The 17072-nt window shown below is 53.9% G+C and overlaps 1 protein-coding gene across 3 annotated transcripts in view; it reads right to left on the bottom strand.

Moving 5' to 3' along the window:
- Nucleotides 1–908: 908 nt before the first annotated feature.
- The window catches only part of INSRR (insulin receptor related receptor), a 32663-nt gene continuing 16499 nt past the window's right edge, over nt 909–17072 (bottom strand). For 2 of the 3 annotated variants that reach the window (XM_081173457.1, XM_081173459.1), the window contains exons 4-22: nt 16420–16562; nt 15006–15150; nt 14711–14925; nt 14140–14266; nt 13349–13587; nt 12745–12912; nt 12465–12654; nt 11787–11828; nt 9958–10259; nt 9014–9150; nt 8333–8498; nt 6123–6234; nt 5712–5782; nt 5026–5255; nt 4377–4487; nt 3778–3937; nt 3400–3529; nt 2845–2979; nt 909–2528 (exon numbers count right to left, since the gene is read on the bottom strand). In XM_081173457.1, the coding sequence (XP_081029583.1) occupies nt 2180–2528; nt 2845–2979; nt 3400–3529; nt 3778–3937; nt 4377–4487; nt 5026–5255; nt 5712–5782; nt 6123–6234; nt 8333–8498; nt 9014–9150; nt 9958–10259; nt 11787–11828; nt 12465–12654; nt 12745–12912; nt 13349–13587; nt 14140–14266; nt 14711–14925; nt 15006–15150; nt 16420–16562 (3172 nt within the window). In that variant the 3' untranslated portion in view covers nt 909–2179. The remainder of the gene's footprint in view (nt 2529–2844; nt 2980–3399; nt 3530–3777; nt 3938–4376; nt 4488–5025; nt 5256–5711; nt 5783–6122; nt 6235–8332; nt 8499–9013; nt 9151–9957; nt 10260–11786; nt 11829–12464; nt 12655–12744; nt 12913–13348; nt 13588–14139; nt 14267–14710; nt 14926–15005; nt 15151–16419; nt 16563–17072) is intronic. The other variant, XM_081173458.1, reaches the window with a different exon arrangement.

The following is a 17072-nucleotide window of genomic DNA, read 5'->3' as shown; positions in this document are numbered from 1 at the left end:
ATCTAGTCCAACCCCCTGCAATGCAAGAATCTCAACTAGAGCATCCTGGCCAGGTGGCCATCCAACCTCTGCTTTAAAACCTCCAAGGACGGAGAGCCGCCACTTTCTGAGGGAGTCCGTTCCACTGTCAAAAACTCTTGCCATTAGAAAGTTCTTCATCTCAGTGAACTCCTATGTTCAAAGGAATTGTCTCTCTCCCCCCCCCCCCCCGGATTTTATAGCAGCCCCCTTCTTGAGGCCTCCTGCGTGTTTGCACTGTCAGTCGCTCTGGATTACAAGGTGCAACAAGGATGACACTTTGTTTCAAGAATCCCTTTCCCCAACCGCAGCTTGCAATCCGCCTTCCCAAAACTGTCTCCTGGAAGGGCCAAGCAGGCAGTTTCAGTCTTGCTTATTTTGCAACAGGAAAAGGCTTAACTGAGGATGAGCCAGCAGAACTCATAAGCCTGACTTCCTTGCAGGAGTCTGTAAATCCATGTGCAAAGGGGTCACATACACTCTGTAAGCCAAGTTTGGCACTGTCAGAAACTCAGAAAAGTCTTCAAAGATCAATGCGCCAGGGAAGCAGGGCACCTTTTCCAGTCAAAAGCCCACATTCCTTTATGAACCTTAGAGGCGCCACATGAGCACAGTGGGGACGCCCAGAGCTGGAGCAGATGCACTTATATCACACACGTGTTTTTGTGTGTCTCTGCGTGAGGGGAAAATCTTCATGGAGCCAGCAGCTGATGCAGAGGAATAACACCGCTGCAGTTGGGCTAATTATAAAACCGCCTGGTCCCATTAGAAACTTAATTCCTATGGGAGGGAGGTTGGTTTCAGTTCTTCACGCTGGAAGCAAGTTTGAGCAGAGCTGCCTCTCGCAATGCTGATAAAAGAGGCGCCCATCGGGCTCACCTGGACATCTCTACGGGAAAACAAAGTGGTTTATTCAGAGTTCAAGGGCTTGCACTTCACTTTGTGGAAGCAGCCGATCACATCCAGCAAAAACGAAAGCACCTTTGCAGTGACGGGGGAGAGGAGGAGGAGCCCAGCCCAGCCAGCTCCAGAGATGGGGCTCTTATGTTTATACCCGACTTTTCTTCCAGCACAGAATCCAAAGCAGCACCAATGGTTGCATGGAGAGAGGATCCCCCCCCATCCAGGGAGTGCCCTCACCTGGACCCCTGGAGCTTCAGCAAAGTGCTTCTAGTCCACATCTGGGGAGGCCAGTGAAACTGCAGAATCTCCTCTGTGACAAGGATCAGGCGTTAGGGCTGAAGTGGCCACTTGGTCTGAAGAGATCCTTGCAACAGCTGGGAAAGTGCCGTGGGGAGGAGGCCCCGGCTGCCGGGCCAGAATCTGGGACTTTGCAAAGTAAGACCACACTGGACAGGAGACTTCCCAGGAAGCCTCTCTCAAGGCCGTTAGTTACTCTTCTATTTATTAAAAAAAGAAGTATGCCAGTCTGGGTGCCATTCTGGAAGAGAGGTGAGGTATGAAGGAAAGAAGGTAACCTCCTCTGGAGTGGCTGTGGGGATGAACACATTTGTGGCCCCGCATCCCCAACACACCCAGAGGCAGGAATGGGCTGTGGGAAAGTCTGCCCGTCCTTGGACCTTCGCAAAGCCAGGGAGCTCTTCAGCCAGTCCATTTGGCCTTCAGCTTCCTTCACAGGCGCTGGCTGCACCTTTTAGCCCCACAGCCCAGGAGTTCACTTGTGCACCAGTCCAACAAAGGAGCGTGAAACCCCTGGGCAAGGCTGCCACACAGAGCATAGGTGTATCTTTGCTCCTGGGCCGCTGAGGAGAGCCAGTTCGCCCCAGCCGAAGGATTGCAAATGCTCCCCACGAAGCCACAGCCCACGTGATGGGGGGCAGGGAGGAGGCTGCCCACAGCACCCCCCTGCCCAAAGTGGCTGAAGGGAGAAATGCCTGCAAGGCAACCTGCAGGCGGCCAGAACGGGCCAAGGCCCTCGGGAAGAAAAGGAGCGCCCAGCCAAGTCATCTTCTCCTAAAAAGAGACTCCATCCTGTCACCCTGAGGGAGTGTCACCAGGTGGTCCTCCTCCTGGAAGGGGTCCTTTCTCCACTCCAGCCGCCATGGTAGGCAGCCCAGAAGCATCCTGGCTTTTCAGCAGGTTCCAAAGAGGGCAAGGGGGGGGGTCTCCTGTGAGGTGGGCCCCAGGGTGGTGCCCTTCTTCAGAGGCCCACCGTCCCATTGGGTTGGCAGCAGTTTGTAGGCTGGCTCTGCAAGGGGTCCCTGCCAAGGCCCAGAGCGAGGAGTGGGCTGCCATTGGGGATGGGGGCGCCCTGAGGGGGGGCCGGCTCAGGTGCTGCTTCCTCCTCCTCCTCCCCCCCACTCAGAAGCAGCTGCTCCGTCTCTGTGTCCGAAGCCTCCCAGGAGCTGCAGCATTTGTTCTCCAGGCTGTAGAAGAAGGAGTGGGTGCGGAAGGCGGCGCTCATGTCGTCCTTGATGCTCTCCAGGATCTGGGCGAAGGTGGGGCGCAGGCGGGGGTTCTGCTGCCAGCACCAGGTCATCAGCTCGTGGCTGGAAGATCCACAAGGGCAGGAGGGGGGTGGAGAGTGAGAAGGGCAGGGGGTCACTTTCCCCTCCACTACTGCACCACCCCCACCCCAAAGGCTCCACAAGGCAGCCTTGACACCAGCCTGCTGCTGGCTCCCAAGAGGAGGAGTGTTTCAAGCTGCCTTGCTGTGGGGGCCCAGATGGGGAGGCCCCCACAGGCCATGCAGGGCTGCCATCAAGGGGCCCGAGGGGAGGGGAGGGGGAGGGAGGCGCATCTGCCTTTGCACAGCCCAGATGCTACCTGGATGGACTGACAGACAGACACTGGTGAGGCGCTTACAGCTTCTGGGGACAGTTCTCTGGCTTCTCCAGGACGCCGCTGTCCATCACGAAGTGCAGGACCTGCTCGTTGGACATGCCCTGGTAGGGCTGCTCAGCCAGCGTCGCGATCTCCCACAGCACCACCCCAAAGGACCTGCAAGAGAAGAGTCAGCCTCTTCCTCCTTGCCTCTTGCCACAGGCCACAGGTGAGGAGAGGCGCCCAGGACAGCCATTGTGCACAGCTGCTCTTCGCAAGGTTTACGGTGGGAGGGAGCAGACAGGCCCCCCCCCCACGAGGGTCCAAACCAAGATGCTGCTCAAGTGCAGGGCCTCCGCCTCCTCCCTCTGCCCCACAAAGACCAGCAAAGAAGACGTGAGCAGGAGCCACACCGGCCACCCTCAGCCTCTGTCACACACATCCTTGAAAGTACCTGCTCCCAGTCCCAGATTATCCTTGAGTGAAAATGCCATGGAAGGGTGAACTCCCTGGGACTAGAAACCTGCTGCCGCCCCCCCCCCCCCGCCCCTGCTGCTCTGGAGGACAAGCCTGCCCCTACCTCTCCCAAGCACCCACCAGATGTCCGAGTGTGTGTTGAAGAGGCCATCCTTCAGGGCTTCCGGGGACATCCAGCGGACAGGCAGCAGACCTTTCCCCCCTTTGCGGTAATAGTCCGTCTCATAGATGTCCCTGGTCATGCCGAAATCTTTTGAGGGGAACCAAGATGAAGAGAATTTGGCAGGGAGGGAGACAGGCAGCCGTCGGAGCGCAGGGAGCCCTTGGGGCAACAGGAGGTCTGGTCCAGGGAGGCCGGGGCCACCAGAAATGGGGGAGGGGGTTGTTGCTGCAGCAAACAAACACTGCTGCCCCCCGGGCATCCGAGCCTCAACCACGACCACCTCTACTCGTAGGGAATGACAATGATAACACCCCTGAACCCCAACCTGGCCTCACCCCCAATCTTCACAGTGAAGTCCTCTGACACCATGCAGTTGCGGGCAGCAAGATCCCGGTGGACAAACTTCTTGGCGTTCAGGTAGGCCATGCCATCCGCGATCTCGCCAGCCATCTGGATCATGTCCCTCAGCGACGGGGGAGGCAAGCCAGGGTTATTCTAGAGAGAGAGAACCACAAAATAGCCTGTCCCAGGGCAGCGGGGAAGAGACCAACAGGACTTCTTCTCCGGGGAAATTTCCTCAGCCACTCTCGGAGAATGCCATGCGCTCAGTCTGTCTCCATACTTTGGTTTTGTCTCCCAGCTACTATCGAAGCTGGCAAAAGCCGGCAGGCAAGGAGACCCCAGACTGGACGCCACCCTCCAAGATGGGAAAGGAGTTTATGAACTCCCTCAGGGCCCTGGGCAATGGAACATCAGCACAAATGAAAGCCCAGCTTCCCATAGCTTCATGTGGGCAATCCCCACCCTCTGGCTTTGGACTGGATTGGCGACATGTTGCTCTGCTGCAAACAGGTGCAACTGCTTCTCCACCCAAGCAGGCTGCTTTGCTTGAGCCCTGGAGGAAAGCCTGGGGGAGGCTCTGCAAGTCACTCACCTCAGCTTCCGGCCTGAGGGAACGGAGGTAGCTTTTCAGGTCCCCTCTCGTCATCAGCTCCATGATGACCAAGGCAGGCTGGCCCTGGGAGACTACGCCAAGAAGACGGACCTGAGAGCCAGCAGAGATAAAAGAGGCCAGCTGGCATGTAGAGGACGCTCTCAAAGTGCTCAGCGCACACACGGGGGGGGGTCCAGTAACCCTAACGCCACCCCCACAGAGTAGGCCAGTTTTAGCATTCCCACACTGCGGAGTTGAATGGGGCAGGATGAGCACCTCCGACCCTCTAGCAGAGCAAGACGGGGACAACGACTCTCCCTCTTTGCATTGCTGCAATTGGTCATCCAAACACCAACTTTGGCACACCCCACGTCATCCAACCACATGGAAGCTGAAATCTAGCCTGTTCCTCTCTGGGAATCCAGGCAGGGCTGCCGTGAGGTATTTTGCAGCAGACGCTGCCCACCAACCCAGAGATCAAGTTGCATAATCCCCGAGGCTGATCAAGTTATTTTGGCCCCCGAGGCAGAATGTCCCACGAGTGTCTCCCCCTGGGAGAACAAAGCACAACAATAGCAGCTCTGGTACCATATGCTGCTTTTCCTGACGCCAAAACTCAGCTGTCCAAGGGGAGGGCCGGCCCACTTACCACGTGGTGGCACCTGAAGGCTTTCATGACCGAGGCCTCATTCAGGAACTCGATGCGCTCCCGCGTGGTGGCCAACTCGTTGACCGTCTTCAGGGCCACCCTGGTCTTCTCTCCCTCCTGCTCAATGTCCTCGGCAAGCCCTTCGTAGACCATCCCAAAGGAGCCCTGCCCCAGCTCCCGCAGCACCGTGATCTTCTCCCGCGGCACCTCCCACTCGTCCGGGACGTACACTAGCCAAGGAGAGGCACCGAAGGAAAAGCACAGAGCGCTCGGTGTGGGGCACACACATATGCCCCCCGGAGGCAAGGCTGGGGGGCCTGGAAGGTGGCGGAGTGGCAAGGCCAAGGGTGGAATCAGGTGGGGAGTCCTCCTGCACAAGCCCTGCTGCAACACTGAGTGGGGGGGGGCACAGCTGCTGCTTCCCCAACCTGGTGCCCTCTAAACGATCTGGACCAAAACTCCCGTCAGTCCCAGCGCACTCAGGGATGATGATGCAAGCCGGGAGTCCAGGACAACCTGGAGAGCCCCCCGGCTAGGGACAGGGGAGGCTGAGGGCAGCAGCAGCAGCAGCATCAGTCAGTTCCATAGCAATGCTCCACCTTTGCCCTCACAGACAGAAGGTGCCCCTGTGGAAATGGTGTCCTGCCCGCCTCTGCCTCTGCCTTCGAAAGGTGAGCCGTACTCACTGTTTGAGGTGCTGAAGTATTCAGGGTTGACTGAGGCGTACAGCGTGCCACTGGGGTATCCCTCTGTGCTTCTGGGAGGGAGAGACAAAGGGCTCAAGGTCCTTTGCAGGGCAGGGACCACAGTGGCGGTGAGTTCCCCTCCCCCTTAGGACCCTCCTGTGGGATTTTGGTCCAACGTCATTGCTGACCTGGACCATGTCAAGTTAAATCAGCACTTCTCTGCCAGTAGAAAGTGTGAGCCGACCCTTCCCCAGAGAAGGTTCTGGAAGGGGGACACACTGACCATCAGCCAGGCTGGCTCTTGGGGGATGGAGACCCATAACGTCTGGAGGGCCACAGATTCTCCACTCCGTGTTGCGGGGGGGGGGGGACACCTCTAACAGCGCCAGTGTCCTGCCGGTTCCATATTACCTTTTCTTGTTGTATAAGAAAACAAAGACGGCCAGGCAAGTGATCCCCACCATCAAGACAACGGGCATCAGCGTCAAGAGCACATAGAAGTTTCCGGGTTCCTCTTCCTCTACTTGTAAGGGGGTTCATGATGGAAGTAAGTTTTTTGGGGGGGGCAGAGAAAGAAACATGTAATTATTACACAACTAGTTAACATTGATCAAACAACTTGCCCCAACTGGGTTTGTTTGTGTGGTTTTAATATCCTAAGGGGGACTCCATTTCAGGCTCTTAGAAACGACATGTACACAACTCACACCCACACACCCCACTCAACGGCTGCTCTGAATTCCATTTGCTGGTCTGGGGCAATATTTTGTCTGCTTTCCTAACATTTGGCACCACGTGATAAAAAAGGATTCTAAATTTACGCACCAAATGACCCACAGCATTTTGGTACAACTGCTGGCCATCATTTGGGCTCCCCAATTAAGTGGATGGGACAAGCCTCTGAGGAATAGAAATGTGGTCCCCATAAACATCCTCCCTTCTGTGCTCCTAGAGGTAGAGAGACCACATCACTTTCTGCACAAAGGCAGCCTTGATTACTGGAGACTTGATTACTGAAGCAGTTGCTCCCTTTTCTATCTATTAATCTCTAGACACTTGGACTGGAGTATATTGTTTTGGGAGGGGGTGTTAAAAGGGGTTGTTACTGATTTTTAAATCTTTATTTTAGATTTTATTATGATTTATGTGGAAATTGTCCAATTTGGCTGTGTATTTTTTAATGTTTTATTTATTGTTGGTGATTATTTCTGTAATACTGTATTTTTTCATGTTGTAAGCCACCTCGAGCATGGTTTGAACTATGGAAAGGCAGCATACAAATAAAATTATGTCTTATTGTGAGTTTGTGGGAGCCAGACTACTCTAATCCCTGGATCTAGCAAATGTTAAAATCTTAATAATAGCAATAATAACAATTTATTATTTATACCCCGCTCATCTGGCTGGGTTTCCCCAGCCACTCTGGGCAGCTCCAATAATAATAATAATAATAATAATAATAATAATAATAATAATAATAATAATAGAAGAAGAAGAAGAAGAAGAGTTTGGATTTGATATCCCGCCTTTCACTCCCCTTCAGGAGTCTCAAAGCGGCTAACATTCTCCTTTCCCTTCCTCCCCCACAACAAACACTCTGTGAGGTGAGTGGGGCAATAATGCAATAAAAGATCAAACATTGAAAGCTTCCCTAAACAGGGCTGCCTTCAGATGTCTTTTAAAAGTCGGATAATTGTTTATTATGGGAGGGTGTTCCACAGGGTGGGAGCCATCACCAAGAAGGCCCTCTGCCTGGTTCCCTGTAATCTTCTCGCAGGGAGGGAACCGCCAGAAGGCCCTCTGCTCTGGACCTCAGTGTCTGGCTGAGTGATGGGCATGGAGATGCTCCTTCAGGTCTACTGGGCCAAGGCCATGTGGGGCTTTCAAGGTCAGCACCAACACTTTGAACTGTGCTTGGAAATGTACTGGGAGCCAATGTAGGTCTTTCAGGACTGGTGTTTTATGGTCCCAGCAGCTGCTCCCAGTCACCAGTCTAGCTGCCGCATTCTGGATTAATTGCAGTTTCCGGGTCACTCTACGTAGCCCCACATAGAGTGCCAGGCTAGGTTCCTGGGTGATGCTCACTTTTGGGGCTGATTAGTCTCCTTTTGTCACCAAGGCCCACAAAGCCACCATCTATTTGTGGAAGGGGGTGAGGACTGGACTACAGCTCCCACCAGGTTTCCAGGCAGCTGGTCCTGCTGTCTCCTGGGGCTGGAACCCAGGAACAGCAGCAGGTTCCCTTCTCCTGTTTTCATTCATCCAAGCAGCTGTGTGCTTCTCCTCATTGCCCCGAAGGGATCTCTTTCACCATTAGCCCCCAAGGTTGCTCTGAAAGTGGCCTAAAGGAAAACGTTTTTTCTGGAGTTCCCCAGAACATCCCACCTGCCAGCATCTGGGGCCACATTTTCATGAGAAGTTAAACCAGAGATACAAACTGTTCCAGGCGTCCTTGCTTGCCCTGCCTCCTGCTGCCCCCCCCCCCCGGCATCATCACAGGGTTTCTCCATTGTGTCACCAGATGAACCTCCCTGAACTGCCAGGGTTGCTTAGTCCAAGTCAACCCTTCTCTTCCTTCTCTCTTCTGCTTGCCTTGCCTACGCTCACCCTCCACCACCTACCCGGCCCCAGGATGTAAAACTTGATCAGTCCGGTCCACGAGCCGTTCCCTGACAGTGAAGTGGCCCGGACCTTGGCAGAGTAATTTCCAGGCTGGAGGAGGTCGAGGAGGTAGCCCCCGTTCCGAGTGTAGCGGTGGCGAGAGACGCAGACAACCGAGGTGACTTTCTGCAGGAGAGGAAGAAGGAAACCGAGGAGGAGACAGGCGTGAGTGGTGCCTCAGGGGCCTGTGGATCACTCTTGGAGGTGGGGAAGTTTGAAACCCCAGGCCGGTGGCTGCTGGGGGGGGGGCAAGGATGTAGTGGCTGCAAGTGGCAGGGTCTAGTTAACCAGAGCCAGGATGCTACTGCTGCTGGATCAGGCCAAAGGGGGACCAACTACTCCAGCATCCTGCTCCTTCTCACAGTCACCAACCAGATGCCCCGAAGGGATCTATCCCCACTGCTGGTGTTGCTGAGCACACGGCCTCTGATCCATCATGACTACCAGTAACATTAGAGAGCCTTATCCTCCATTAACATGTCTAATCCCTCTTTGAAGTCAGTTGCCATCGCTACCTTGTGCGGCAGCAAATTCCTCTCTCCTGCTTGTCCTGACTCTCCCAACCTTCCGTCTCCTGCTGCTAATAAATGTTCCAGCGCTTGGCCCTGCTGCCACCACTAGGCCTCCAGCCCCTTCCTCACCTCACTCTCCCGGCTGTACTTGATCTCGTACTTGAGGATGAGCCCGTTGGGGTTCTTCGGCTCCTCCCACTTGAGGAGGACTCGGTTTTTCCCTGCTGGTTCCCAGGTCACGTTGCCAGGGATGTTGTCTGCTAGAGCTGAGCAGAGAGAGCAAAGCAAAGGAGCTCCTGAGTCGGCTTCAAGTGGAGTCAGGTGTGGGGTTTAGTACGGCTGACGGAAGCCCATCACACTCTCCCTTCCTTCCACCTCTTGCCCAGGCAGGGCGAGAAGGAGCCCAGAGCTCTTCATAGCTCATGGGACACCTTGTGCAAAATGCTTATTCCTGGATCACATTTGCAGCATTCCCAGAGCCGGACCACCCATGAGGCAGACTACGGCAACTGCCTCAGGTGGCAGAATCCAAAGTGTGACTCCACAAATGAGCCCCTGCCACCGTCACCACCAGAGAAGCAGTTGCAGCAGCTTCCAAGTTCCAGCAAGATCTCATGAGAGCCCTGCGCAACATTCCTGAGGCCCCAGGAAGTGAGATGGAGTGCCTTGCTGAATGAAGTCTTGGGAAGCTGGCGTGTGGCCTCTGCATGATCTCCTCAGAACCTGGAAGCCACAGCCCCACAACTCCAGTAATCGAGGCACCGCAGGGGCAGCAAGGGGGGGGCAGATGCACTGGGCGACATCTTCCCATTTCACTGCAGGTGGCGAATTGAGACAGGCCGCCCCGATCATTCCGGTAGGGAAGAGCCAATTGATTCAGACGATGGATTGCACAGGCTACTTACCAGCTAGCGATGGGGACGGGAGTTGTACAAAGAGGCAGGATCAGGGCTGGCCTTACCGTGAGGCAAAGCAGGGCAGACAGACATAAAGGGGCAGCTGACCTCCCTGCTCCTGCCTGGGGCTGATGCCCACCCCCCTGTGGCTTGCTGGGGGTGCTCTCTGGCACTTACGTTCCGGCATGGTTCTGGCAAAGACAAAGGTGGCAGCGCTGCAGCCCACGGTCTGCGCAGCGTGGTTGCAGGCATGGATGTCAATGCGATACTCAGTAAAATGGCGCAGGTTAGTGATGGCCGTCCGATCCCGGACCACTTTATCCTCAAAGATGCGGAAATCCTTCTCAGTTTTGGAGTTGCTGGACCCTGTGCGGTTTGGGGTCACTCCATTTTCCAGGACCTCTGGGGATGATGTGTTGGCAAAGGCATGGACAGGAAGAGGGGTTACGGCAAAGGTGTCCCTGCGCCTCTTTGGGATCCTGTCACAGCAAAGGAAGCAGAGCGGTGAGGCCTTGGGGCAGAGTGTGGGGTAGGGCAGGCCTGTCTGCTGGGAGATGCTGTTTGCCCTACACCTCAAGGTAGATGACAAGTGTCATGCCCAGCCCTTAGTCCATGGAGGACAAAGCAGACACAGCCGGTTTAGGGTCCAAACTCAGTCCAGCCCCCAAACGTATTACAGTAGAAAGCTGGACAGGAGTTTCCACAGTCCTTCTGCCTGTGATACTGATTTCCCCAGGATCCCCCCAACAGTTCATAGAATCATAGAGTTGGAAGAGACCACAAGGGCCATCGAGTCCAACCCCCTGCCAAGCAGGAAACACCCTCAGAGCACTCCTGACATATGGATTTCAAGCCTCTGCTTAAAGACCTCCAAAGTAGGAGACTCCACCACACTCCTTGGCAGCAAATTCCACTGTCAAACAGCTCTTACTGTCAGGAAGTTCTTCCTAATGTTTAGGTGGAATCTTCTTTCTTGTAGTTTGGATCCATTGCTCCGTGTCCGCTTCTCTGGAGCAGCAGAAAACAACCTTTCTCCCTCCTCTATGTGACATCCTTTTATATATTTGAACATGGCTATCATATCACCCCTTAACCTCCTCTTCTCCAGGCTAAACATGCCCAGCTCCCTTAGCCGTTCCTCATAAGGCATCGTTTCCAGGCCTTTGACCATTTTGGTTGCCCTCCTCTGGACACGTTCCAGTTTGTCAGTGTCCTTCTTGAATTGTGGTGCCCAGAACTGGACACAGTACTCCAGGTGAGGTCTGACCAGAGCAGAATACAGTGGCACTATTACTTCCCTTGATCTAGATGCTATACTCCTATTGATGCAGCCCAGAATTGCATTGGCTTTTTTAGCTGCCGCGTCACACTGTTGGCTCATGTCAAGTTTGTGGTCAACCAAGACTCCTAGATCCTTTTCATATGTACTGCTCTCAATCCAGGTGTCACCCATCTTGTATTTGTGGCTCTCATTTTTTTTGCCCAAGTGCAATACTTTACATTTCTCCCTGTTAAAATTCATCTTGTTTGTTTTTGCCCAGTTCTCTAATCTGTCAAGGTCGTTTTGAAGTGTGATCCTGTCCTCTGGGGTGTTAGCCACCCCTCCCAGTTTTGTGTCATCTGCAAATTTGATCAGGATGCCCTTGAGTCCATCATCCAAGTCGTTGATAAAGATGTTGAATAATACCGGGCCCAAGTTAAGAGTGTGGGGATGTTTGAGTGCCTGGGGCTTGGTAGTCAAAGGCAGGGAATAGGAAGAAGGGAAACTTCTGGTCCTGCAGGGGTGGGGAGAGGGGAAGAGACCCCCTTTTCTTCCTAAAAGGGGTCCATTCTCTGCAGCCCAATATTGCAACCTGATAGTCTGCACTGTCTGTGCATTTTGAGAGAGCCTCCAGATGGTGGGGCAAACTTGAGGCATCCCTTTAAAAAAACATTTCTAGTCCTCAGGAAAAGCCTGAAAATGTGTGAACATTCCTTTTCATTTCCGGCTACACTCTGCAGCTTACCTGTAAGAGATCTTGTTGATGGAAGTGACTTTCCAGGGGGGTCTGAAAAAGGACAAAGAAGGTGAAAATCTCTGCTTACTACCCCCTGGCTCCAGCCTTCTCCTCTGCCTCTGCAGCCACAGTGGTGGGAGCAGGTGAGAGTTGGTGGCCCAGAACAGGTTGGAGAAGGCTGAGGTTGCATGTCACTGGGGAGGGGACTCCCCACCTCCATTTCCGCCTCAGACAATATTGGAGAGCTGCTGTTGCTGCCAGTCAGAGTAGACATTACCAGGAGAGATAGGTAAAACCACCCTGACCTAGAATAAGTCAACTCATGCCAGTCTTTTCAAACTTTTTCAGACTAGCGCTGCAGGGCACTTGTGGAAATAAGGCTCAGGATTCTCCAGAGCCCCAGTTGGGGGGGGCGTTGCTGGGCTTGCAAACAGTTGGAAGTGCCATTCCTGCCTAACATTTTCAGGCTCAAGATGCCTGCTCTCCAGTTGGGGAAGGAGCGCTGGGAGTCAGTGGAAGGTTTGGAGTACCAAGACGGCAGAGAGAAGCACCACCAGTTCTGACAGGCTCTCCCGCCAGCTGACCATTGCTGCTGTCAGCCCTGACTTCCACCCGCCTGCCCGCCCGCCCATGGAGTCACAATCCCAAACCCCACAGCCTGGCCGGCACAGCTCTAGCCCCAGTCACCTGGGGATGATGATGGAATTATGCAGGAAGTTTTCAAACTTCTTCTGGAAAGAGACAGTTTCATCCCTCAGGGGGGTTTGCCCCACAGGGCTTTGACACGGGCAGCACTGCTGCTCCTCTCCATCCTCCTGGCCTTCACCATCGTCTGTGTCAAAGCGAGTGTCTGCGCTGCTGGTGGGCAGACGGAGGCCTGGCAGGGCGAGAGGAGAGAGGGTGTGAGCAAAGGCCCTTTGGGGGCTGTGCAAGGTCCATGCGCCACGGAGCAGGCCAGCCACCTCACCTTTGTGGCAATAGTCATTGACAAACAGCTCAGAGTCCTCAGCCAGCTGCTGCCACAAGACCAGGTAGTAGGTGATGTTGCCATTGGGCTGGCTGGGTGGCTTCCAGCGGACAATGAGGTGGGACGAGGAGTTGGACATGGAGATGACGTCCCGGGGAACTGTTGGAGCTGGACATCGACGGGAGGGAAGGGGAGTGTAATTGAAAGAGAGAGAAAAAGAGAGGGGAGAGAGAGCCAATATACAGAGCCACTGCGTTGTAGCGGCTAGAGTGTCAGACTACAACCTGAGAGAGACAGGGTTCAAGTCCCCATTCAGCTATGAAGCTTTCTGGGTGGCCCTGGGCCAGTCACTCCATCTCTCGGTCCAACCCAATCTCAGCCAGCTTTAACATTTTGAGGTGGCCGCAGTGCAGCCTCCATCTCATGCCAGGCCCCTTCTGCCTCCACAGAGGGAGGAGCTCCTTTCAAGGTCCCTCTGCTGCAGGCCCAGAACCCCCAGGCATCCCAGCAACTCTACTCAGAGCCCGGTCCCAGGCCAAGGAGTGGATGACACTGGTCACAGGCTCCTGCTCCTCCCGCCTGCCCGCCTGCCCGCCCGCGTTACCTGCAGGCATGGTACGGATGTAAACCACCTCACTCTGAGCCCCGTAGTTGCGCCTCTCCTCGGCGGTGGTGAGGGTGATGGCGCGCACAAAGATGGCATACTGGGTCCAGGGCTTGAGGCTCTGAAGCACCACCCCCGGCTCCTGCTCGTTGTTCAGGGGCGGCTCCACGTCCACCACGTTCCAGCTGTTGGCACCGCAGGCGTCCTGCCCAATGTATTCCGTCACGTTCTGGAAGGGCCTGGGGGATGAGGCACCCAAGGGAGGGTCAGGCCTGCAGGAGCAGCCGGGAGGGAGGCAGCTGGGCTCCCCTCCTGCCACCTCCACTGGCTCTCCAGCTGCCGGGCACTTGGCAGACCAAGAAGGATGCGCAAAGAGGTCCGTTTCGGTTTCTCACTTTCCCCACCTTCAGTTCAGTTCTCCACATTTCCACATCAGTTTGTGGATATATAATTTTAAAAAGGTTCTCATTAAAATTCACCAGCATTTCTCCTAATACACACATTCTTGCAAAGCAAGGTTCCCAATATAAGGCATTTCCTTTGGTCTTTTCAATAATATATTTATTTTTATGTACACTGCACCCTCCTAGCCTGTGCTTTTCAGAACACATTCAAGTTGCACTGCAAACTTCAGAGAGTCATGAAGGACAGCTGGGTCTTGGCTTAGATACGCTTCCAGAAGGGTATCTTCCCCTTCAGGTGTGCTGGGTGTCCCCTGCAGCAGCAGCAGCAGAAGAAGAAAAGAGCAAATCCCCCCCCACACACACACCTGAGGCTCCCCAAATACTTACGATTCCTTGTAGTAGATGATGAAGCTCAGGCGGTCATGGTACTCTGGGGGCCGGTAGCGCTCCCACTTGAGGAAGATGCGATCTGACTCAGTGGTGTTGGACACAAAGTGCAGGATTTGGGTCTTGCCTGAAATATTGGGGGGGGGGTTTAAAACCTGGAAGGAGTCTTGAAAACTGGCACGGGCGAGGAGTGGGGGAGGAACACAAGTGGCTTCAGGGAGCAACAGTGGAACTGGCAAAGAGCCCTGGAAAATTTCATGGGCAAAGGTCAAAATGTCTATTTCATTTCTAGCTGTGCAAATGACAAAAATCCCAAACCCTGTTTTCACTGAAAATGTTCTGGGAGAAAAGACCTGGAATAAAAGTGGGTCGGGGGGAGGGGTTGGGATGACAGCTGCTGCTGCTGCTATTGGGGTTGCAGGTTTCGACTGCGGCACCCCAACCTCCTTGTGGGGCAATCCCCCTCTCCATCTCCGATTGCCACTGCTACCCTCATTTCTGCCTACAAGGTGCCCCCCAGGGTCCCTCGATGCTGTGCCCCCCAAGCCCTCTGCCCCCCAGAGCAACTCACAGGAGGCTCGGTCGCCATTGGTCCGGGGATTGATCTCTGCTTTGTTTTGTCTGCCCTTTGTCCCTGTGATCTCCTCCATGCGGTAAATCTCTGACAGGCAGAGTCTGGGGTTGAAAGCAAAGTACATCTTGCCGACGGGGATGGAGAGGCTGTGGTGGCTCCAGTCCCAGAGCTGCTGAAGGTTCTGGTTGTCCAGCACATAGAGCGTGTAGTTCCTGGAGGCCAAACAGAGGAGGGTGTTTTACAGCCCGCCCTGCCGGGGGGGGGGGGAGCCGTGCCCTTGCCCATGACTCACCCGTCCACCATGGAGTCCCCTCGGATGAGCTTGAGGTTCTTGAAGAAGGACAAAGAGATGAGGGCAAAGGAGTGCTTGATCTTCAGGAAGCCCGTGATGGTCTCAATCAGGCCCAGGCTGCCCTGCAGGGCGGAGGCCAGGTTATCTGCAGGAAGGGAGAAGCAGCTTTTAGGCTTTTGCGTGTCTGAAATGATTGCCTGGTGCTGCGCTGTGTTCTCTCTTCACGCACTTTATGCTTTTCAACACACATTTCTTTTACTCTTTTAAAAACCTGTCCCAAGAAAGGGAGGTGGCTTCCTAACTGGCATGATTAATAATAATAGTAATAATACCTTTATTGTCAATGTACAACCTGTATACAATGAAATTAACCAAGCCTCCCTCCCCCCACACAAACACTCAATCTCATTGCACTCTGTGCTTGTCGCACAACACACCAACCCCGAAAGTCAGTTGTACTATATTATTTTCCGTTCAGCAGCCTAACAGCCCATGGATAGAAGCTGTTTTTTAGCCTGTTGGTACGACTGATTCTACTTCTATATCTCCTGCCCGAGGGTAGAAGATTAAAGAGGTGCTGGCCGGGGTGTGAATCATCCCTGAGAATTTTTTTCGCTCTCCTAAGGCCACGATCCCTTGCGATGTCATCTGTCGGGGTCAGGGGACAGCCCATGATATAATGTGCTGTGTTCACCACCCTCTGTAGAGACTTTCATCCGTGGCTGTCAAGCCAACGTACCACACTGTGATACAATATGAGAGGACACTTTCTTTTGTGGACCGGCAGAAGGAGGTCATCAATTGTTGTTTAACACTGTTCTTTTGCAAGACCCTGAGGAAGTGGAGTCTCTGTTGGGCCTTCCTAACCACCTGAGTTACATTGTTTTTCCAAGTGAGGTCTTCACTAAGGTAAACTCCCAGGAATTTAAAGGAATAGACTCTCTCCACACAACCACCCCTGATATACAACGGGGCTAGTTCCCCTCTCTTCCTCCAAAAGTCCAACACCATCTCCTTTGTCTTGCTAATATTTAGGTGCACGTTATTCTCTAGGCACCATATAGATACTTTTTGAACCCTCCCCCCATGCTGATTCATCCCCACCTGTAATTAGACCCATTATGGTAGTATCATCTGAAAACTTAATAATTACAGTGGATGGATCAGATGAAATACAGTCATATGTATACAATGAGTACAGGAAGGGACTCAGCACACATCCCTGTGGGGTGCCAGTGCTGAACTTTAGGGTCCTTAAATGGTCCTTCAGCTGCAAAGGAAAAGAATATAGATCCCCCCCCGAGTTAAATCTGAATGCATGGCAGGCTCCCCCCTCAAGTCATCCCTCTAAAGATTCAGTCCCTCGGTGGGCAGAGGCCCGACCTCCCTCCCACCCTGGGGCACAGCCACTCACCTCCCCGGCGGATGTTCAGGATGAGGTTGCCCTCGATGAGGGTGCAGCCAGCCAGGTCCCTGGCTGCCCTTGTGGAGTCAATGGTCTTGGTGCCCACTTTGCATTCCTTTGGGCAAAGCCCCTCACACTGGTGGCAGAAGATGCTGAAAGAAGGGGGTTGGGGGAGAGACCTGGGGATGACACACCCACAGCGCAGGGAGAGGCTTCTCTCCATCCCTCACGCCTCAGAAGCAGCACCTTCCCCCAAAGAATCCCTCAGCCCCCTTGGCAAACCGCACTTCCTGTTACGATTTGCAATGTAATTTCATTATTGGAACTGCATTTCACAAAGGCGAAATGGTAATGGGGAAAGGAGGTGGCCGTTGGCAACTGGCAGTTGGGAGTTGGCGGGGTCTCTCTGAGAGTTCTGTCTTGACTGGGAAGGTGAGGAGGGAGGGGATTCTGGCAGACACTGTCTGCAGGAGTCTGTAAATAATACTTGTGGTTCAACTGTAGCCAACCTGCCAAGTAAAAAGATTTATCTTCAGCTATCTGCATAAGGCATGTATTTTTTATCACAAATAGCTAACAGTTCCCAGGATTTGTTTGACAGACAGGAATGTTTTTTAAATGGATAGCAGGGCAGCAACAGCAACCACAAAGAACCAACTTTG

This window comes from Podarcis bocagei (assembly GCF_964188305.1).
Source record: "Podarcis bocagei genome assembly, chromosome: 16".
NCBI lineage: Eukaryota > Metazoa > Chordata > Lepidosauria > Squamata > Lacertidae > Podarcis > Podarcis bocagei.
Note: the sequence above shows the minus strand (reverse complement) of the source record. Positions and strands in the feature narration are given on the sequence as shown.